The sequence below is a fragment of the Callionymus lyra genome, chromosome 14 (assembly GCF_982586985.1).
Source record: "Callionymus lyra chromosome 14, fCalLyr1.hap1.1, whole genome shotgun sequence".
Taxonomy (NCBI): Eukaryota; Metazoa; Chordata; class Actinopteri; order Syngnathiformes; family Callionymidae; genus Callionymus; species Callionymus lyra.
In genome coordinates, this window is record NC_141831.1 from 5907218 (window position 1) to 5931217 (window position 24000).

The window sequence follows — 24000 nt, forward strand, 5'->3', positions numbered from 1 at the left end:
AGTAAGTGCACTGTCTCAGTGTACTGTAAAGAAGTGCACTAAGGGTAGTGTTGGATTTGAGACACAGCACATGTCTCCAGGTGTGTCAGGAGGTTCTCCACGTTTACCATGAAGTATCTTAAACGGATAGTTCCGCCAAAATCAAAACTTCACTCATTTTCTACTCAAAATCATGTCGACTAAGGGTTGGTATTAATTTCAGTTGAGGAATCTGTTCTTTTTAGAGTTATACACAACAATATTTGTTCATTTTAATGTAGCTACTGGAGCTCAGTTGTCTTCATCTTCATCCAAAAAGACACGTAAAAACATCCAAATACCTTCAAACTGCTCGTCTGTAACGTCCCTCTCTGAAAATAATCTCAAATCTCATTATCGAAAGTTTTTGTTTGGCCATTAGTTCAAGAAGTCGACTCAGAAGACATTTTTTGTAAGAAGGTCCTGTTTCAAGAGTTCTTTTCGACCTCCGTTAAACAATGGACAAAAAGACTAATCTGTTACATCTCTGGGTCTGAGCCAGCAGTAATAAAGCCTGGCGTCCCGTCAACATTTATCTTGATCGCCTCCCATACCGAGGGAGTCCAATTTTTTTTTCCCCCGTCACGATGCCAGGTCTGGCAGCATCACATCCATGGAGTCCTTTAATGAGCAGCGAGGATCTCAAGTGTTCAAGGACTGGCACGACTGCCCCGGACCGTCTTCATCCCCGGGATGTTATTGAGAAAGAATTCTTCCAGGTGCTTTGAAGAGATTCAAACATTAGATTGTGCTTCTTTTGCCAACTCTCATCAATGTTTTAATCTTTGCCCAAATGTTAACTGCCGTCGCTATGGTAACCATCCGCAGCAACATCCAAACACACTTGCAAGTACTGTGTTAGGATTTGACTCCTGGAATAGAAAATACTTCATAACGATTCCACACAATTTGAGAGGAAACCTCAGATTCATCTCAGATGTTTTTTTAAGTTTAATACTTAGCGATACTTTATTGACTCATGTGTCAACTTGGATTATTTTCAGAGTAATCTGTTCTTTTTTAGAGTTATAGAGAAAAATGTTTGTTCATTTTAAATGTTATATAATAACAAATCGGATCTTCTTAGACTTAAACACATTTTTTTTAACTACTAAAGCATTTATTAAATCAAGTAATTTGGTTAGAAGTATTTTTTTCAGGACTAGAAATATTTTCAGAGTTATCGTCCAAATGACACTTAAAAAACATCTAAATACCTCCATACTGCGCGTCTGTAACGTCCCTCTTTGATTAACATGAGGAATTGTTCAGAAAAAGTCCATATTTTAAGATTGTTTCACTTCCTGTCTGTGCAGGATGTTGGCCAAGCAGCTAGCCTAGCAGCTAGCCTAGCAGCTTCTGCTAAAAACAATCTTGAAATAAATACTTATTTAATTTTTTCCGGAAACGTTGAAGCTCAATACAAGATGAGCAGTACAGAGGAATTTGAATGTGTGTCTTTTTGGACGAAGATGAAGAGAAGTTAGCATCACATGCTACAAAACATTTTTTGTCAATAACTTCACGATCACTTTAACAACATCCAAATACCTCCATACTGCTCGTCTGTAATGTCCACCTTGTACTGAAGCCTCGACATTAGAAGTATTTCTGAAAAAAAAAGAGAAAAACGAGTCTTTATAAGTTTGTTAGTAGCGGAAGATCCAGTGCCTGTGCGCTTTGAAAGATTTAAGCTAATAGCCTGCGGTCTTTCGCTACAAACAATCTTAAAATATAGACTTTTTGAATTAATTTTTAAGCAACTTCCCATGTCGAGGCTTCAATACAAGATTGACGTTACAGACGAGCAGTATGGAAGTATTTGGATGTTTTTAAGTATCTTTTTTGATGAAGACGGGTTAGCGCCGGTAGCTACATTAGCATGGACAAACATTTTTGTCTATAACTGAACAGATCTCTCTGAAAATAATCCAAACTATTAGTCGACATGAGGTCCAGTAGCAAATGAGTTTTCAGCTGAATTTCCCTTCCATTTTACGATCTTATCCTGAAAACTCGGGATAACATATGGACTTATTTGTGCGGCAGTTACTCGAAGGATGTCATTTTAAACCCAAGGCTTAATGTAAAGTGGCCGAGCTGCTTTAAAGGGATGAAGGAAAACGGTTCCTTCACTCACACCTTAAGCCTCCTTCATGGAGGCGTCATCACAGGAAATGAAAGTCAATGATTTCACCAGAACCGCCTGGTTTTGCACTTAAAAGTCTTTTGAAGTCTTTGCTGGACCCTCAGGTGAACAACTCCATCCACGTCAACAACGTGGACGTGGCCAAGAGCGACCTGATGGCCACCAACGGCGTGATCCACGTGGTGAAGAACGTCCTCTATCCCGTCGGTGAGTTGAGTCCGCGGCACGTTACGGAATCCACTTAGTAACGGTTTTTCAATGGAACCCAGATCTTCCCGTGGGTCGCCAGGACCTGATGGTGCTGCTCAGGAAGTTGATCCGCTACATTCAGATCAAGGTGCGGTTTTACTGTCGTTAAACTTCTCATAAAAGATGATTTCAAAAACATTTGCTGTATGTAAGACACGTATAACCTTTAACGAATATATTTTCGATCTGTGAAGTACAAGATCCATTTGTGACAAAATGCAAGGATGTATTTTAAAATAATGAATGTTTTCTGTACTCAAAACGATAGCTATGTTATTTAACAGGAGGTTTACAGAATTAAGCAAGTTAGCACTTAGCTTACCCAGCTAGCTAATGTGCTATTCAGTTTAAAATTTAAAAAAGGTCATTTTAAAAACATACCTTACAGATGAAAAAACAGTCACGCTTCATGGAATGGATGGTTAATAAACTCTATATAACGGCCCCAAGTTGTGTGGAAGCTTGCCTACTTAAGGCCTTGGCTCCGGCTCCCAGATCAATTTAATCTGTATATGATGTTAATATGTTAATGATGAAAACTTTATTTTGGTTACAAATGAATATAAAATACACGCTGAAGACCCCGGTGTTGCCACAGTACTTTTCTAAGATACAAAAACGTTTAAAAAAAAAAAGGAAAAATGATGGCAAAATGCAAAGTGAATGAGTTTTAATATTTTAACGTCCCTTTAAAAGTGTGTTAGCGTAATTTTTCGGCCCAACCACGACACATTGCGAAAAATCACAGAAAAGCTTTGGACTGAAGGAAACCCACAAACTTGTGACTTTTAAAAGGCTGTCACTTTAATTATATTTGAGCTACGAAGCTATAATTTAGTTTAAAACCTAGTTTAAAATATGACGAAGGAAGTTAGCATGCTAGCTATTGCAGCTAATATTAAGGGGGTAGTTAGTCCGCAACCTTTTTAGACTTTGGAGTGGACAAAAAAGGCTAAAAACCAGTGAAAATCATATACAAAAATATCCTATAAACATATGTATATATAGAGGATAGATAGATTGCTAGATTCAACAGTTTTAACAGGGAATATTTAAATTAACAATACCAAGTTATGAGAGAAATATGCACTGAACGATAACTTGACTAATTTCCTATTTATAAGAATGTTCACAACTTTGTGTAACTCTTTATTATTCTTATTTGGCTGCAGTACGTGTCTGGATACACCTACAGAGAGATCCCTCTCACCTTCCTCAGTGAGTTCCAAACCACTCGTCGATCCAGTAAAAATAACAATAAATTCAATAACATTTTATTTTCGTTCGCAGGAAGAACCATCACAACTACACAGTACACGGAGTCAGGTAGGACGAGCTTGTTAACCTTCAGAGAACACGCCGCTCGGGTCTTTTCCTTCCGACTCTGCTGAGCCTCAAGTCCACATTGACCGGGACTTAATGAGGTCCCACAGGAGACGCGGTAATTAGGCTGTCAAAGTAGGACCAGGAACCTTTTTTTTCTTCCTCCTCCAGCTGGGCCGGATCTCTTGATGTATCGCGTAACAGAGTCGAGAGTGTTGGAGGGCGATCCAGTGTCTCACTGATCCGCGGAGAATGCGAGTGATTTCATCTCCAGCGAGGAGAGAAAAAAGCAACTTTGTTTACGTCTGGAGTGACAGTAGCGAAGAACTGGAGCAGGATCAGTGTTTGACTCGTGTTCCAGTGCACAGTGTTCCCGACTCACTGAGGAGGCTACGAATAGTTCTTCTACATTCAGGAAAATATGAGCTTATGAATGACATCAAGTTGTCCCTGAGGAACAAGTATTACACGTTAAGTTAATTTAATCAAGTTATCCCTGAGGAACAAGTATTACAGTTTAAGTTAATTTGATCAAGTTATCCCTGAGGAACAAGTATTACAGTTTAAGTTAATTTGATCAAGTTATCCCTGAGGAACAAGTATTACAGTTTAAGTTAATTTGATCAAGTTATCCCTGAGGAACAAGTATTACAGTTTAAGTTAATTTGATCAAGTTATCCCTGAGGAACAAGTATTACAGTTTAAGTTAATTTGATCAAGTTATCCCTGAGAAACAAGTATTACAGTTTAAGTTAATTTGATCAAGTTATCCCTGAGGAACAAGTATTACAGTTTAAGTTAATTTGATCAAGTTATCCCTGAGGAACAAGTATTACAGTTTAAGTTAATTTGATCAAGTTATCCCTGAGGAACAAGTATTACAGTTTAAGTTAATTTGATCAAGTTATCCCTGAGGAACAAGTATTACAGTTTAAGTTAATTTGATCAAGTTATCCCTGAGGAACAAGTATTACAGTTTAAGTTAATTTGATCAAGTTATCCCTGAGGAACAAGTATTACAGTTTAAGTTAATTTGATCAAGTTATCCCTGAGAAACAAGTATTACAGTTTAAGTTAATTTGATCAAGTTATCCCTGAGGAACAAGTATTACAGTTTAAGTTAATTTGATCAAGTTATCCCTGAGGAACAAGTATTACAGTTTAAGTTAATTTGATCAAGTTGTCCCTGAGGAACAAGTATTACACGTTAAGTTAATTTAATCAAGTTGTCCCTGAGGAACAAGTATTACACGTTAAGTTAATTTGATCAAGTTGTCCCTGAGGAACAAGTATTACACGTTAAGTTAATTTGATCAAGTTGTCCCTGAGGAACAAGTATTACAGTTTAAGTTAATTTGATCAAGTTAGCCCTGAGGAACAAGTATTACAGTTTACGTTAATTTGATCAAGTTATCCCTGAGGAACAAGTATTACACGTTAAGTTAATTTAATCAAGTTATCCCTGAGGAACAAGTATTACACGTTAAGTTAATTTAATCAAGTTATCCCTGAGGAACAAGTATTACACGTTAAGTTAATTTAATCAAGCTATCCCTGAGGAACAAGTATTACACGTTAAGTTAATTTGATCAAGTTGTCCCTGAGGAACAAGTATTACACGTTAAGTTAATTTGATCAAGTTATCCCTGAGGAACAAGTATTACACGTTAAGTTAATTTGATCAAGTTATCCCTGAGGAACAAGTATTACAGTTTAAGTTAATTTAATCAAGTTATCCCTGAGGAACAAGTATTACACGTTAAGTTAATTTAATCAAGTTATCCCTGAGGAACAAGTATTACACGTTAAGTTAATTTAATCAAGTTATCCCTGAGGAACAACTATTACATGTTAAGTTAATTTGATCAAGTTATCCCTGAGGAACAAGTATTACAGTTTAAGTTAATTTGATCAAGTTATCCCTGAGGAACAAGTATTACAGTTTAAGTTAATTTGATCAAGTTATCCCTGAGGAACAAGTATTACAGTTTAAGTTAATTTGATCAAGTTATCCCTGAGGAACAAGTATTACAGTTTAAGTTAATTTGATCAAGTTATCCCTGAGGAACAAGTATTACAGTTTAAGTTAATTTGATCAAGTTATCCCTGAGGAACAAGTATTATACGTTAAGTTAATTTGATCAAGTTATCCCTGAGGAACAAGTATTACAGTTTAAGTTAATTTGATCAAGTTATCCCTGAGGAACAAGTATTACAGTTTAAGTTAATTTAATCAAGTTATCCCTGAGGAACAAGTATTACAGTTTAAGTTAATTTGATCAAGATATCCCTGAGGAACAAGTATTACAGTTTAAGTTAATTTGATCAAGTTATCCCTGAGGAACAAGTATTACAGTTTAAGTTAATTTAATCAAGTTATCCCTGAGGAACAAGTATTACAGTTTAAGTTAATTTGATCAAGTTATCCCTGAGGAACAAGTATTACAGTTTAAGTTAATTTGATCAAGTTATCCCTGAGGAACAAGTATTACACGTTAAGTTAATTTAATCAAGTTATCCCTGAGGAACAAGTATTACACGTTAAGTTAATTTAATCAAGTTATCCCTGAGGAACAAGTATTACAAGTTAAGTTAATTTGATCAAGTTGTCCCTGAGGAACAAGTATTACACGTTAAGTTAATTTAATCAAGTTATCCCCGAGGAACAAGTATTACACGTTAAGTTAATTTAATCAAGTTATCCCTGAGGAACAAGTATTACAGTTTAAGTTAATTTGATCAAGTTATCCCTGAGGAACAAGTATTACAGTTTAAGTTAATTTGATCAAGTTGACCTAAGTATCAGTGTTAGTATAGTAACGACGCTTGGATATATTTGGATTGTACTAAAATGATACTTATTTGATGCTACATCGGATTACATTTAAACTTAAATTACAATTCAGGTGTATTTTACTACCGGTGTACTAGTTATAAGGTAAGGTAAGGTAAGGTAAAACTTTACTGAATTGTTTTTTTTTCAATAGCCACAGAAAATACAGCAATTTTTCATGAAAAATAAAAAATAAATCAAAATAAAATAAGAACAAGAACATAAAGAGAAAGATGATACAATCTAAGTCTAAAGATAAAGAACATAAGTCAAAGAAAAACAACAAAGACAAAGGAGACAAAGACTAACATAGAACAGAACATCCAGATACTTTTACTCCACTCCTGCCCCCGAACTCATTGTACTCAAATTGTACAATTGAATAGCCCGAGGAATGAATGAGTCCTTGAGTCTATTTGTTTTGCACCTGGGTAGGAGCATTTACACTCCAAATCTATAGTTCAGTTCACGGAAGTACAGTCGAAGTACACTATTCTCTTTACTACCAATGAGATAAAAATGATAAACCCCAAAACGAGCGCTGCATGATCCTACACATGTATATTTATAATAGGGGTAAGGTAATGTAAGGTAAGGTAAGGTAATACCTCAAAGCAAACGTTTGTATCTAACAATAACATCAAGCTATGGGTATCTGCCCATTCTACCCATAATCCTTTGCACAAATGTCAAAAAGCAAGAAAATTGTCATAGCAGAGTAAAAACACAATCTTATTAAATTCAAACGTCTATATTTCCATTTCAAAATTGAGGAAATACAAAAGTAAGGTAAGGTAAGGTAGAACTTTATTGAAATTGTTTTTTCCAATAGCCACAGCAAATACAGCAATTTTTCATAAAAAAGAAATAATAAATCAATATAAAATAAGAACAAAAACAAAGAAAAAGAACAAGATGATACAATCTTAAGTCTAAAGATAAAGATACATAACAAAGATCAAAGAAAAATAACAAAGATTTTTTGCTTTTGCATGGATATGTTTAGATAAATAAACGTTGTTTTTGATTTCTTGACAAGATCAAACTTTCGCCTTGAATACTTTGCTTGTTAAAAGCGACACAGTTGTTGCTAAATACTCAGTTTCTTCCCAAAGAACAATAAACCCTATAAATCAATTCAACGTTGTACCCATGATGCAACCTGTGACTCTCATTCCTGTTTCAACTTGATGTCACCAAACGTACAGATTACAGACAATCACGTTCATCTCCTGCTCAATCAAACCCTCCATTGTAGCTCTTTTAATGGCTTCCAGGTTCTGGGTCACAAACACACCATTGTATTTGTCCCTGTAGAGTTACTGATGTAAAGAACCTGAATCTAAACTGAGAATTTATCTTCAGGAACTGATAATTCATCTTCTGTTTATCAAGCCGCAACCTAGACGATGGCAAAAATATGTGATCCGAATCTTGGTGGTTTCCAGATGACTTAAGGCTGGTGTCTTATCTTGGCCGAGGAGGAAAAACTCACAGGGCGAAGGAATTCAACTCCAGTTAAATCTCGCCATTAAAAAAAAAAGAAATAAAAGCTGTCAATGTACGAGCGAAATGATTTACACGTGTGATTGTAGATGATGCAACACACACTTCCTCAGACACACACGCCTACACACACACACTCCCACTCCAGTGTGTTATCAGGAGTGTTTGGACGAACGGTCGAATTAAAGGTTAAACTAAAGGTTATCATTTGATAAGAAGGTTTCAAGGAGATATAAGTGGTTTAAAAAAAAGGTTATATTTATCTTTGATCCTCGATTCATCTTTTATGAAGTAGAAATCGTCATTTTTAATAATTCTGTTTTCCATAATTTTATTCTTTGTGGAGAAGATAAAAGAACAAAAGTGTCATCAGATTATTTTAAATGTTTAATTTTCTTTTAATTTGCAATTTTTTAACGTGATTCTGTATTTATAATTTTTTGAGAAATAATTTAATTTAATGATTTGTATATTGAAACGATCTTTTTTTAAATAATATAACACAAAATTTATATAATATATTTATTTTATATTTTTTTGTGTTCGTGTTTGTTTTTTTTACACATATTTAACAAATTCAATAATTATTTTATAATTATCCAATAACATTATTAAGTATTTTCTAGGCTTTTTTTTAAGAATTAAAAAAATAATAATTTATATATTGAGGGTTTGTTATTTATTAATTTATAATTTAATTTAATCATTTGTTTATTGAAATGATCTCTTTATCTTTATATATATATAATTTAATGAAAAATATCGAATATTTTCAAAATAAATTAATTTTTTACACATATTTTACAAAATGTTGTATATTTAAGGCTTTTTTTATTTAATAATTGAAAAAATATAATTGATATATTAAATATTAGATTATTTGTTACTATTAAATTGAATTCAATCATTTGTTTATTGAAAGATTTGCACCTGAATTATTTTTAAATCTAATTTATTGAAAATCAATTTTTCTTTTTTTAAATAGTTCGATGTTACTTTTCCAATAATTAAAAAATAAATGTTCTAAATTAGAAAAAAACTACATTTCAATAAACAAATGGGTAAATTTAAATATTTAATATCATGATGGCACTAATATACTTCCATAGGATGTGATGAAAATGTTTTTTTAAGATGGAAATACAAAGTAAAAAAGAGAAAAAAAGAGTCTTTAGTTTCACAGATACAGTAAAAAAAAAGTCAACGATAAAAAGTCTGACTCAAGAGGATTCAAAATATAGCTTAAAAGCTACTGAAGTCTGAAGAACGACACAATAATCCTGAACTAACCAATGGGAGAGCAGCCTCAGGTCACATGCTTGCCTGACGTCACATCAAATGACAAACCTTTTCAACTCCGTAGTTTTTTTCAGCGTCTTTTACTCGTCTGTCCTGCAGGTACCGGCGTTAAATGGGCCGATGGAGAACACACTGTCACCCGCGTCATCAAGGAAGAACCTTTCGTGACCACCAAGGTCATCGAAGGTCAGCCCACCATCACCAAGGTGACCCGGGTCATCGAGACGGAGCCCACGGTCACCAGGGTGGTGGTGGGCGAGCCCACCATAACCAAGGTGACCCGGGTCATCGAGACCGAACCCACGGTTACCAGGGTGGTGGTTGGGGGCGAGCCCACCATCACCAAGGTGACCCGGGTCATCGAGACCGAACCCACCATCACCAAGGTGGTGGTTGGGGGCGAGCCGTCCATCACCAAGGTGACCCGGGTCATCGAGACCGAGCCCACCATCACCAAGGTGGTGGTTGGGGGCGAGCCGTCCATCACCAAGGTGACCCGGGTCATCGAGACCGAGCCCACCATCACCAAGGTGGTGGTTGGGGGCGAGCCCTCCATCACCAAGGTGACCCGGGTCATCTCCGGAGAGCCCAGCATCACAAAAGTGACGCGAGTCATCGAGGGTAAGAACTCTTGGATCCAAAGACTCGAGAGAGGAACTAAAATTATTTGTTGAACTCTAGGGCAACAGATCGGTGCGGACGGGAAGTGGGTGACGGGTGAGTTTTATTATGTTTGTGTTACTCTCGCGAGCATGTCTTCAGCGGAAAATACTCGCTGAAATACTCACTAATGCATTCATGGTCCACTCCATGTTTCCCTGGTACTCACCTGACAAGTCCATGGTGTGCAGAGATAGTCTCTTGAAAACTATTCTGGCGAAAAATACAACGTTAGTTTTCATGTTGTGTATTTTTGCTACGAGTTAGCTTAGCGTAAGATTCATGTTACTATGGTGACGTGAAAAACGAAACTCAAAACGTACTTCTAAGTCATTATAAATTAAATTTGGTTGTTTTTTTGGTCCGAAACGAGCTCGCATCGTACGATACTTTTCGAAGTAGTGATGTGTCGTTGAGGCTTCATGAAACACCTGGTGAGTTATCATGATACGGTGTCTTCATCTTGAAAGGTTGTCACTAGATGTCGCTCTCTGCTTCATAATCTTTGGCTCTGACCTACTAACTCATTGAAACTTTGCCTCATTTTCAAACTCCAGATGTTTCGCGAAGCCTCGTCGACACATCGCCAGCCAAACGACTGTAAAGACTCGCTCGGATAACATTTTAAAAACAAGAATGTTTTGGTTTAGGTTTTAAAAATTGCGTGTATTCACTGAATAACACAAAGTTTGGTTGAATAATGTCCAAAAATATCCATTTTGCCAAAAGATTCGTTTGACGTCGCTACTGTCAAAGACAATGGTTTAAGTAGTTAGAAGTTTTTAACTAGAATAAGATCTGCAGGTAGGTAATCTGCAGTTTTTTTTTTAATGAATTAACGCATAGAAATACAAAAATCAATTTTCATTTTTGGTGTTTACGTCAAGGTCTAGTTCCCTAACATTGATCCAAGCGCTGGTTGATCAATATCAGATGTGGACGGACGAGGTGGTTCCTGTAACCGGAAGTTTTTTTTTTAATTTGCGACCAATTTCATCTAAAATTTCAACACAGGACGAAATATTTTGATAAAATAGGATAAAATATTTCTCTGGAGACATTTTCTGTCAATCATTTCCTGGTCAACTTAAATAAACTGACTAATAACATCAGCTTAAACAAGAAAATTATTATTATTAGTTGTCGGGAGTTAAAGGTAAATTGGACAATTTTTTAAGTTTTTCAAAATAAAAGTTGATCAACACGGTGTACACGTACCATGAAACATCTCTATTCGTCGTAAGTAAGTAAGTAAGAAAAAATATATATTTATTCTACCTTTTTTGCTAGAAAAATGTATTTAGATATTACATAATGCATTAAAAATGTTAATTTATATTTAATGAGACATTATTATTTTAGAATATTTACTGTATAACGTTAAAAATATATTTCATTGTCGTTGGAAACTATTCTCATTTAAAATATAGATAAAAATCAAAGAAAAATAAATTTGAATTTTAAATATATATTACTTGTAAAACAGATTATATATCTATTGTTGTAAACATGACATAAATGTACCTTTAAAATTGTTTGAAAACTATATTTAAAGATCATGCATTAAAAATTGTAATTTATAATTCCTGGTCAGCTTAAATAAACCAACAAATAACATCAATTTTATCAAAAATCTTTTTTAATTATTATTATTATTTGGCGAGAGTTAAAGGTAAATTTGTCAATTTGATGTTTTTCAAAATAAAAGTTGACCAACATCGTTGCACACGTACATCTCTATTAGTCTTAAGAAAAAAAAAGCCTAATAAATTCTGTCCATCTTTTATTTTTTACGATCTTAACGATTTTTTTTTATTTGCAAAATCCTGAATTGAATTAATATAAAATGAAATAACAGTTTTAAGTTCACTCATCATTTTTCCTATTTTTGTTACATCTTATATTTGTGCTCCACAAACGTAGGAGACTTTAATCTCGGTCTTGAGAAAATGCCGACGTCAGCAGCTTCAGGAGTGGATGTGTGTGATGGACGACGTCCATTTGAAACATCCCTCGACTACGGTGTCCATTTTAGGACATCATCAGGTCTCAAAACTAAGGCTTCAGGTCTCAAAACGAAGGCTTCAGGTCTCAGAACTAAGGCTTCAGGTCTCAAAACGAAGGCTTCAGGTCTCAAAACTAAGGCTTCAGGTCTCAGAACTAAGGCTTCAGGTCTCAAAACGAAGGCTTCAGGTCTCAGAACGAAGGCTTCAGGTCTCATAACGAAGGCTTCAGGTCTCAAAACTAAGGCTTCAGGTCTCAAAACTAAGGCTTCAGGTCTCAAAACGAAGGCTTCAGGTCTCAAAACTAAGGCTTCAGGTCTCAAAACGAAGGCTTCAGGTCTCAGAACGAAGGCTTCAGGTCTCAGAACGAAGGCTTCAGGTCTCAAAACTAAGGCTTCAGGTCTCAAAACTAAGGCTTCAGGTCTCAAAACGAAGGCTTCAGGTCTCAAAACTAAGGCTTCAGGTCTCAAAACTAAGGCTTCAGGTCTCAAAACTAAGGCTTCAGGTCTCAAAAATAAGGCTTCAGGTCTCAAAACTAAGGCTTCAGGTCTCAAAACTAAGGCTTCAGGTCTCAAAACGAAGGCTTCAGGTCTCAAAACGAAGGCTTCAGGTCTCAAAACGAAGGCTTCAGGTCTCAAAACTAAGGCTTCAGGTCTCAAAACGAAGGCTTCAGGTCTCAAAACTAAGGCTTCAGGTCTCAAAACGAAGGCTTCAGGTCTCAAAACTAAGGCTTCAGGTCTCAAAACGAAGGCTTCAGGTCTCAAAACTAAGGCTTCAGGTCTCAAAACGAAGGCTTCAGGTCTCAAAACGAAGGCTTCAGGTCTCAAAACGAAGGCTTCAGGTCTCAAAACTAAGGCTTCAGGTCTCAAAACGAAGGCTTCAGGTCTCAAAACTAAGGCTTCAGGTCTCAAAACGAAGGCTTCAGGTCTCAGAACTAAGGCTTCAGGTCTCAAAACTAAGGCTTCAGGTCTCAAAACTAAGGCTTCAGGTCTCAAAACTAAGGCTTCAGGTCTCAAAACTAAGGCTTCAGGTCTCAAAAATAAGGCTTCAGGTCTCAAAACTAAGGCTTCAGGTCTCAAAACTAAGGCTTCAGGTCTCAAAACGAAGGCTTCAGGTCTCAAAACTAAGGCTTCAGGTCTCAAAACGAAGGCTTCAGGTCTCAAAACGAAGGCTTCAGGTCTCAAAACTAAGGCTTCAGGTCTCAAAACTAAGGCTTCAGGTCTCAAAACGAAGGCTTCAGGTCTCAAAACTAAGGCTTCAGGTCTCAAAACGAAGGCTTCAGGTCTCAAAACTAAGGCTTCAGGTCTCAAAACGAAGGCTTCAGGTCTCAAAACTAAGGCTTCAGGTCTCAAAACGAAGGCTTCAGGTCTCAAAACGAAGGCTTCAGGTCTCAAAACGAAGGCTTCAGGTCTCAAAACGAAGGCTTCAGGTCTCAAAACTAAGGCTTCAGGTCTCAAAACGAAGGCTTCAGGTCTCAAAACTAAGGCTTCAGGTCTCAAAACGAAGGCTTCAGGTCTCAAAACTAAGGCTTCAGGTCTCAAAACTAAGGCTTCAGGTCTCAAAACTAAGGCTTCAGGTCTCAGAACTAAGGCTTCAGGTCTCAAAACGAAGGCTTCAGGTCTCAAAACTAAGGCTTCAGGTCTCAAAACTAAGGCTTCAGGTCTCAAAACGAAGGCTTCAGGTCTCAAAACTAAGGCTTCAGGTCTCAGAACTAAGGCTTCAGGTCTCAAAACTAAGGCTTCAGGTCTCAAAACTAAGGCTTCAGGTCTCAAAACTAAGGCTTCAGGTCTCAGAACTAAGGCTTCAGGTCTCAAAATGAAGGCTTCAGGTCTCAAAACTAAGGCTTCAGGTCTCAAAACTAAGGCTTCAGGTCTCAGAACTAAGGCTTCAGGTCTTAAAACTAAGGCTTCAGGTCTCAAAACTAAGGCTTCAGGTCTCAAAACTAAGGCTTCAGGTCTCAGAACTAAGGCTTCAGGTCTCAAAACGAAGGCTTCAGGTCTCAAAACGAAGGCTTCAGGTCTCAAAACGAAGGCTTCAGGTCTCAAAACGAAGGCTTCAGGTCTCAAAACTAAGGCTTCAGGTCTCAGAACTAAGGCTTCAGGTCTTAAAACTAAGGCTTCAGGTCTCAAAACTAAGGCTTCAGGTCTCAAAACTAAGGCTTCAGGTCTCAGAACTAAGGCTTCAGGTCTCAAAATGAAGGCTTCAGGTCTCAAAACTAAGGCTTCAGGTCTCAAAACGAAGGCTTCAGGTCTCAAAACGAAGGCTTCAGGTCTCAAAACTAAGGCTTCAGGTCTCAAAAGTAAGGCTTCAGGTCTCAAAACTAAGGCTTCAGGTCTCAAAAGTAAGGCTTCAGGTCTCAAAAGGAAGGCTTCAGGTCTCAAAACGAAGGCTTCAGGTCTCAAAACGAAGGCTTCAGGTCTCAAAACGAAGGCTTCAGGTCTCAAAACGAAGGCTTCAGGTCTCAAAACGAAGGCTTCAGGTCTCAGAACTAAGGCTTCAGGTCTCAAAACTAAGGCTTCAGGTCTCAAAACTAAGGCTTCAAGTCTCAAAACGAAGGCTTCAGGTCTCAAAACGAAGGCTTCAGGTCTCAAAACGAAGGCTTCAGGTCTCAAAACTAAGGCTTCAGGTCTCAAAAGTAAGGCTTCAGGTCTCAAAACTAAGGCTTCAGGTCTCAAAAGTAAGGCTTCAGGTCTCAAAACGAAGGCTTCAGGTCTCAAAACTAAGGCTTCAGGTCTCAAAACGAAGGCTTCAGGTCTCAAAACGAAGGCTTCAGGTCTCAAAACTAAGGCTTCAGGTCTCAAAACGAAGGCTTCAGGTCTCAAAACTAAGGCTTCAGGTCTCAAAACGAAGGCTTCAGGTCTCAAAACTAAGGCTTCAGGTCTCAAAACTAAGGCTTCAGGTCTCAAAACTAAGGCTTCAGGTCTCAAAACTAAGGCTTCAGGTCTCAAAACGAAGGCTTCAGGTCTCAAAACTAAGGCTTCAGGTCTCAAAACGAAGGCTTCAGGTCTCAAAACGAAGGCTTCAGGTCTCAAAACGAAGGCTTCAGGTCTCAAAACGAAGGCTTCAGGTCTCAAAACGAAGGCTTCAGGTCTCAAAACTAAGGCTTCAGGTCTCAAAAGTAAGGCTTCAGGTCTCAAAACTAAGGCTTCAGGTCTCAAAAGTAAGGCTTCAGGTCTCAAAACGAAGGCTTCAGGTCTCAAAACTAAGGCTTCAGGTCTCAAAACGAAGGCTTCAGGTCTCAAAACGAAGGCTTCAGGTCTCAAAACGAAGGCTTCAGGTCTCAAAACGAAGGCTTCAGGTCTCAGAACAAACAGCTTCAGAAAAACATCCGTCAGATCGAAGTTTCTCAGGCTTCAAAATAAAAGTCACCGGACAAAAACTCCATCAGATAACATCTGGAAAAAAAAAATAAACAAAGCATTTTATTTCGAATGAAACCAGGAATTGATGTGATAACGATAATAGACAAAACAAAATCAGGGTCTGGAAAAAACATAACTATTTAAACCGGAATCTGGAAATGCATGTGACGTCACTGATTTAAACTACAAAATATATATATTAGCTTTGGATACAAGTAAGGTAAGTATTGTGTGTTTTTATTGTAATATATGATTTTATTGTGAAGCGATCTTTGGTTTTCTTGAAAGGCGCCTTTAAATAACATTTATTATTATTGTTAAACCTGTCAAATCGGTGTATTTCCGGTTTTATTCAAAATAAAAGTGTTCTTTTACTGTTTTCCAGATGCTAGACTTTTATTTTGAAGCCTTAGAAAGTTCGATCCAATGGAGGTCGTTCAGTCTGACACCTGACAATGTCCTAAAATGTACACCGTGATCTTTTTTGAGGCGGTTAAAGAGAAGCTTTAGTTCACACCATGACTGTTGTCTGGACGTGTCTCCATCTTCTCTCCATCCCTGCCTTCATGAAGACCTACTGAGGTCTGGTGTGTGTGACCCGAGCTCTTCTTGCTGGGCTTGTGTCTCCGAGGGTCTTCACTGGAAACTCTCTGTGCTGATCTTGTCATAAACACCTGTGTGCTTCACTGGCGGTGGCGGCGGAGGTGTGTGTGTAAGTGTGTGTGTGTGTGTGAGTGTGTGTGTGTGTGTGTGTGTGTCGTACACTGGTTAAAGTACTCACTGCTCTCCGCTGCCCGTCCAAGGTGGAACCAGAGACTCCCTGGTCAACGAGCCTCATATCATTCGGGGTACGACTGCTCTGACTCTCTCTCTGACTCCCAACATCTTATTTGACACCAGATTCTGAGAAATAATACAAAATAAATAGAAATAGAAAACAAAGAAAATACATCTGAATTCTACATACAGTACTTGTAAAACAGAAGATATTCATGTTGATGTAAACTTGAAATACATATATATTTATTCTACTTTTATTGCTTCAAACATATATTTAAAGATCATAAACTGCATTAAAATGTTAATTTAAATCGAAAGAGACATTATTGTTTTTTAATATATAATTAAAAATATATTTTATTGTTATAGGAAACAATTCTCATTTAAAATAGAAAATAATAATTAAAAAATATATATGAATTCTATTACTTTTAAAACAGAATATATTTCTATTGCTGTAAACTTAAAATAAATATATATATTATTTATATATATATATATATATATTTTGTACCTATTCTCATTTAAAATAATATAATTAATTAATTATTAATTAATTAACATAAATAGAAAACATTGGAAAATACATGTGATTTTTTCAGGGAAATAAATTCTTAATTTCAGTAAAAAATAAAAAATGTATATTTATAATGCAAATAGAAAACATTAAAACATTCATTTAAATATATTTATTATAAGGCAGAATATAGAGAAAAATAGATGAATAACAATTTATAATTTCATATTTCAAGAGTTGACTACAAACATGATTATTTCAATGAATATATAACGTTTATTATCGTTAACATGTTTATTTCGACACCAGCTCGTGAGGAAAAGCTGCAGATCTGTCGCGTCTGACACATGTTTTTGATTCAGTCCCAGACTTCTCCAAGATCACCACCATCCACGGGAACCCGAGACTGATCGATGAGGAGTCAGAACGAATCACCCAACTCATCAAAGGTGATGCGTCGTCATGACAACCGAGCTGAAGAGACTTGAACATCGTTGACTCTCTTTCTTTCACAGATGGAGGCAAGTTTGCTGCTGCCAGGAAAGCTCCAGGTACACATTAGATTAGATTAGATTCATTTAAACTCAAATATGTATAAATACCACTGAGAAAAATACTGTAGTTTGTGATTAAGAAACACATTAAATATGAATTTAAAACTACTACTTATTTTTTTTATCAAGAAACATGTCATCTACATCTTTATTAACATTTTAAAACCATCAAACAATTGAAAAAAACTGCATCTTTAACCTGCCTCTCTCTCAATGACATAAATAAATGACTATATCATCAGCAAACATCATCGTCCACCGAAGTTTCACTCAAACATTTATTTGTTGAGCCAGTAAATATGTTATTACTATATCATTAAATATGATATTATTATCATTAAATATGATTTTATTAACATTAAATATATCAGTTGTATCTTAAAACTGTCTTAAACAAAATATGCAAGAATAAATGTGTATATATTTATATACAAATGTATATTATTATTTTAAAAATATACATTTAGATATATATATCCTATGTGATGATGTAGGAAACAAATGTGTTTCCAAATGTTGACACGTGAAGAAATTTGCAAACGCCTAAAACAAATGCACAAACACATTTTAAAACATCTGAAACTAATTAATAAACATTTGAAACACATTTACAAACTCGTTAAAAACGCTTGAAAGTATTTAACAGGAACATAAACAGTTACAAACAGCATAACACATTTACAAATACCAGAACACATTTACAAATACCACAACACATTTACAAATACCAGAACACACTAACAAACACATTAAACAAATTAAAAAAACATCTGGAACAAATTTACAAACTCATAAAAAAATTCAAACACTTGAAATTATGTAACAGAACACATTTACAAATAACAGAACACATTTACAAACACATGAAACAAATTTACAGACAACTGGAGCAAATAAAAAAAAAACTCATACAAAGATTACAAACACTTGTAACTATGTAACAGAACACATTTACAAATACCAGAACACATTTACAAACACATGAAACAAATTAACAAACATCTGGAACAAATTAACAAACATCTGGAACAAATTTACAAAACATCTGGAACAAATTCACAAACTCATAAAAAAAATGTCAAACACTTGAAACTATGTAACAGAACACATTAACAAAAAGACCAGAACACATTTACAAACACATGAAACAAATTAACAAACATCTGGAGCAAATTTACAAACTCATAGAAAATGTCAAACACTTGAAACTATTTAACAGGACACATTTACAAATAACAGAACACATTTACAAACACATGGAACAAATTTACAAACAACTGGAGCAAATTTAAAAAGTCATAAAAAATTGTAAAACACTTGAAACTATGTAACAGGACACATTTACAAATACCAGAAAACATTTACAAACACATGAATCAAATTTACAAACTCATAATTTTTTTTTACAAACACTTGAAACTATGTAACAGAACACATTTACAAATACCAGAACACATTTACAAATACCAGAACACATTTACAAACACATGAAACAAATTAACAAACACCTGGAACAAATTTACAAAACATCTGGAACAAATTACTTGAAATTATGTAACAGAACACATTTACAAATACCAGAATATGTTTACTAATACCAGAACACTTTTACAAATACCATTACATGTTTATATATACCAGAACACATGTACAAACACATGAAACAAATTAACAAACATCTGAAACAAAGTTACAAAACATCTGGAACCAATTTACAAACTTAGAAAACATGTCAAAGACTTGAAACTATGTAACAGAAAAAAATTACAAACACCAGAACACATTTACAAACACATGAAACAAATTAGCAAACATCTGGAACAAATTTACAAACACATAAAAAAATGTCAAACACTTGAAACTATGTAACAGAACACATTTACAAATACCAAAATATGTTTACAAATACCAGAACACTCTTAACAAATACCATTACATGTTTATATATACCAGAACACATGTACAAACACATGAAACAAATTTACAAACATCTGAAACAAAGTTACAAAACATCTGGAACCAATTTACAAACTTAGAAAAAATGTCAAAGACTTGAAACTATGTAACAGAACATATTTACAAATAACAGAACACATTTACAAACACATGAAACAAATTTAAAAAAACATCTGGAACAAATTTACAAACTCATAAAAAATGTCAAACACTTGAAACTATGTAACAGAACACATTTACAAATAACAGAACACATTTACAAACACATGAAACAAATTAACAAACATCTGGAGCAAATTTACAAACTCATAAAAAAATGTCAAACACTTTGTCAATGTCAAGGACACATTTACAAATACCAGAACACATTTACAAACACATGAAACAAATTAACAAAACATCTGGAACAGATTTACAAACCTGTTAAAAAATTATATATATTATTGTGAATTTTATATATAATTTGTATGAAACAGTAGATAAATAAAAGTGAATTAAAGACGTGGAAAAATGTATTCAAACTAAGTAAATTCACTGTAATTGCTTGAAAATGGTTGATTTGAATGAAAACAAATGTTCACAGCGGGCATGAGGAGACGAGCACGACTGGTCCGGCGTCACCACAAGCCGAGGCCCTCGACCCACTAGACGCCTGGGTCTCCGCGGCTCCTGGTCAAGTGCTGGACAACTGTTGAACTGAGGACAGGCGGAGACATTTCAACGAGAGTTTACAAGAGCAGAACAACCGGGTGTAAGTTATGAGAGGAAGAGATGTATTCACCACTGACAGATATTTTTGTAACTGCTCGCTAAAATGTTCCCATGGTGCATTGCATTGACAGCAAAAGACAAAAGAAATTCTGTTTCTAATTTGTTTTTGTATATTTTTGTTGTTGCGGAATAAAGAAACTGACTGATCGCGAGAGCTTGTGTTTCTATGTTTATTCTTTTAATATATAATTCAATATAAAGCTGTCGTTACATCAACGTTGTTTAAATATTTTTTAGATGCTTTAAATATCACTATTTCTCCCATTTAGCATTATTAGCTTAGTTAGCATCCCTGATCCAAATCTAGTAAACTAGTGACGCTAACATTAATGCTAAAGCCTTCCTTAAATAAATACATAAAAATAAGCCCCAAAAATACTTATTTTTAACAACTACAGATGAAGATCAATCTTTTTTTAAATCTTTTTTTAGATGCTTTAAATATGACTATTCATCACATGTTAGCATTGTTAGCTTAGTTACCATCGCTGCTGTTTTGATTGATCCAAAGCTCCAAATCGATTAAACTAGTGAAGCTAACATTAATGCTAAAGCCTTCCTTAAATAAATACATAAAAATAAGCCCCAAAAATACTTATTTTTAACAACTACAGATGAAGATCAATCTCGATAATGATTTTAAAATCTTTTTTTAGATGCTTTAAATATGACTATTCATCACATGTTAGCATTGTTAGCTTAGTTAGCATCGCTGCTGTTTTGATTGATCCAAAGCTCCAAATCGATTAAACTAGTGAAGCTAACATTAATGCTAAAGCCTTTTTTAAATAAATACACAAAATAAGCCCCAAAAAACGTATTTTTAGCGACTACAGAAGAAGATTAATAACTGTACTTTTTTTATATATATCTTTTAAGATGCTTTTAATATCACTATTTATCCCATGTAAGCATTGTTAGCCTCTTAGTATTATTAGCTTCATTCATTTTGTCTTGTTAAATTGATCCATAACTCCAAATCGAGTAAACTAGTGATGCTAAGATTAATGCTAAAGCCTTTCTTAAATAAATTAATTAATAAAAATAAGCCAAAAAACAAGAACTTCTTTAATGGCCACTTTAAGAGAAAAATGAAAAACAGTATTTATATTTAGAATCGTTTTTTTTAGATGCTTTAAATATCACTATTTCTCCCATGTTAGCATTGTTAGCCTTTTAGCATTATTATCTAAATTAGCATTGTGACAGATTTTTTCAATTGTTTAACTTTAAAGACATGGTCACAGGTCATTTTACTTGACTGTTTGTCACTCTAAACATATTATATTTAATAACAATGTATTTTATATGGTTGAAAAACAGGGTCAGTGATGGCAAAATAACAATGATAATAATAATAAGTAAAATAATCCCATCATAATAAGTTAATATTTGGATAATGTATTAACTGGAAAATAAAATGTTTTAAATAATTATAAATATAAAGACTTAAGATAAAAAATCAGTGACTAATGGAAATAACAAGTAAATGATATGAATTTATTAATAAATACCAGAAATAATACTTGTGTAATACTTGTTTTCCTGGAGTGTTTCAACCTGTGAACATGGAGGCAGGAGACGATGAGACGAGACTTGCTGTGAAATCGATCCGTCGACTTTTCCTGGGAAAGAAGTTTTCACAAGAAGTGCAGGATTATCTGGAGGCGTGATGACAAGGAATGAAAAGAAGTGACGCCGTGTTAGCTTTAGCGTTTCAGGTCGATGCTCGTGACCCTTTGGCAAAGATTCCACCGTTGAAGGACACATTGAAGGACACGTTGAAGGACACGTTGAAGGATACTTTGAAGGACATGTTGAAGGACATGTTGAAGGACACGTTGAAGGACACGTTGAAGGACACGTTGAAGGACACTTTGAAGGACATGTTGAAGGACATGTTGAAGGACATGTTGAAGGACATGTTGAAGGACACGTTGAAGGACATGTTGAAGGACATGTTGAAGGACATGTTGAAGGACACGTTGAAGGACATGTTGAAGGACACGTTGAAGGACACGTTGAAGGACACGTTGAAGGACACTTTGAAGGACATGTTGAAGGACATGTTGAAGGACATGTTGAAGGACATGTTGAAGGACACGTTGAAGGACATGTTGAAGGACACGTTGAAGGACATGTTGAAGGACATGTTGAAGGACACGTTGAAGGACACGTTGAAGGACATGTTGAAGGACATGTTGAAGGACACATTGAAGGACACGTTGAAGGACACGTTGAAGGACATGTTGAAGGACATGTTGAAGGACACATTGAAGGACATGTTGAAAGACACATTGAAGGACACGTTGAAGGACACTTTGAAGGACATGTTGAAGACATGTTGAAGGACACGTTGAAGGACACTTTGAAGTTCATGTTGAAGGACACTTTGAAGTTCATGTTGAAGGACATGTTGAAGGACACGTTGAAGGACATGTTGAAGGACATGTTGAAGGACATGTTGAAGGACATGTTGAAGGACACGTTGAAGGACACGTTGAAGGACACGTTGAAGGACACGTTGAAGGACATGTTGAAGGACATGTTGAAGGACATGTTGAAGGACACGTTGAAGGACACTTTGAAGGACACATTGAAGTACACGTTGAAGGACACGTTGAAGGACACGTTGAAGGACATGTTGAAGAACACGTTGAATGACACGTTGAAGGACATGTTGAAGGACATGTTGAAGGACACGTTGAAGGACACGTTGAAGGACATCTTGAAGGACTCGCTGAAGGACACTTCGAAGGACATGTTGAAGGACACGCTGAAGGACACTTTTAAGGACATGTTGAAGGACATGCTGAAGGACACTTTGAAGGACATGTTGAAGGACACAATGAAGGACATGTTGAAGGACACGTTGAAGGACACGTTGAAGGACATGTTGAAGGACACATTGAAGGACACGTTGAAGGACACGCTGAAGGACACTTTGAAGGACATGTTGAAGGACACACTGAAGGACACTTTTAAGGACATGTTGAAGGACACGCTGAAGGACACTTTGAAGGACATGTTGAAGGACACGTTGAAGGACATGTTGAAGGACACGTTGAAGGACACGTTGAAGGACATGTTGAAGGACACATTGAAGGACACGTTGAAGGACAGGTTGAAGGACACATTGAAGGATATGTTGAAGGACATGTTGAAGGACACGTTGAAGGACACGTTGAAGGACATGTTGAAGGACACGTTGAAGGACACGTTGAAGGACACGATGAAGGACACGTTGAAGGACATGTTGAAGGACACGTTGAAGGACATGTTGAAGGACATGTTGAAGGACACGTTGAAGGACACGTTGAAGGACATGTTGAAGGACACATTGAAGGACAAGTTGAAGGACATGTTGAAGGACATGTTGAAGGACATGTTGAAGGACACATTGAAGGACAAGTTGAAGGACATGTTGAAGGACATGTTGAAGGACACGTTGAAGGACACTTTGAAGGATATGTTGAAGGACATGTTGAAGGACACGTTGAAGGACACGTTGAAGGACATGTTGAAGGACACGTTGAAGGACACGTTGAAGGACATGTTGAAGGACATGTTGAAGGACACTTTGACGGACACGTTGAAGGACATGTTGAAGGACATGTTGAAGGACACGTTGAAGGACACGTTGAAGGACATGTTGAAGGACACGTTGAAGGACACGCTGAAGGACATGTTGAAGGACATGTTGAAGGACACGTTGAAGGACATGTTGAAGGACACGTTGAAGGACATGTTGAAGGACATGTTGAAGGACACATTGAAGGACACATTGAAGGACACGTTGAAGGACACTTTGAAGGACATGTTGAAGGACATGTTGAAGGACATGTTGAAGGACACGTTGAAGGACACGTTGAAGGACATGTTAAAGGACACGTTGAAGGACATGTTGAAAGACACATTGAAGGACACTTTGAAGGACATGTTGAAGGACATGTTGAAGGACATGTTGAAGGACATGTTGAAGGACACGTTGAAGGACACATTGAAGGACACGTTGAAGGA

At 35.9% G+C, this 24000-nt stretch overlaps 1 protein-coding gene across 2 annotated transcripts in view; it reads left to right on the forward strand.

The window, feature by feature from the left end:
* The window catches only part of postna (periostin, osteoblast specific factor a), a 44780-nt gene extending 24648 nt beyond the window's left edge, over positions 1-20132 (forward strand). Inside the window, exons 14-23 of one of the 2 annotated variants that reach the window (XM_087806955.1) lie at positions 2272-2374; positions 2437-2504; positions 3589-3634; positions 3707-3742; positions 9477-9998; positions 10059-10094; positions 16206-16250; positions 17062-17148; positions 17215-17250; positions 19793-20132. In XM_087806955.1, the coding sequence (XP_087663081.1) occupies positions 2272-2374; positions 2437-2504; positions 3589-3634; positions 3707-3742; positions 9477-9998; positions 10059-10094; positions 16206-16250; positions 17062-17148; positions 17215-17250; positions 19793-19857 (1044 nt within the window). In that variant the 3' untranslated portion in view covers positions 19858-20132. The remainder of the gene's footprint in view (positions 1-2271; positions 2375-2436; positions 2505-3588; positions 3635-3706; positions 3743-9476; positions 9999-10058; positions 10095-16205; positions 16251-17061; positions 17149-17214; positions 17251-19792) is intronic. The other variant, XM_087806956.1, reaches the window with a different exon arrangement.
* The last annotated feature ends 3868 nt before the right edge of the window (positions 20133-24000 follow it).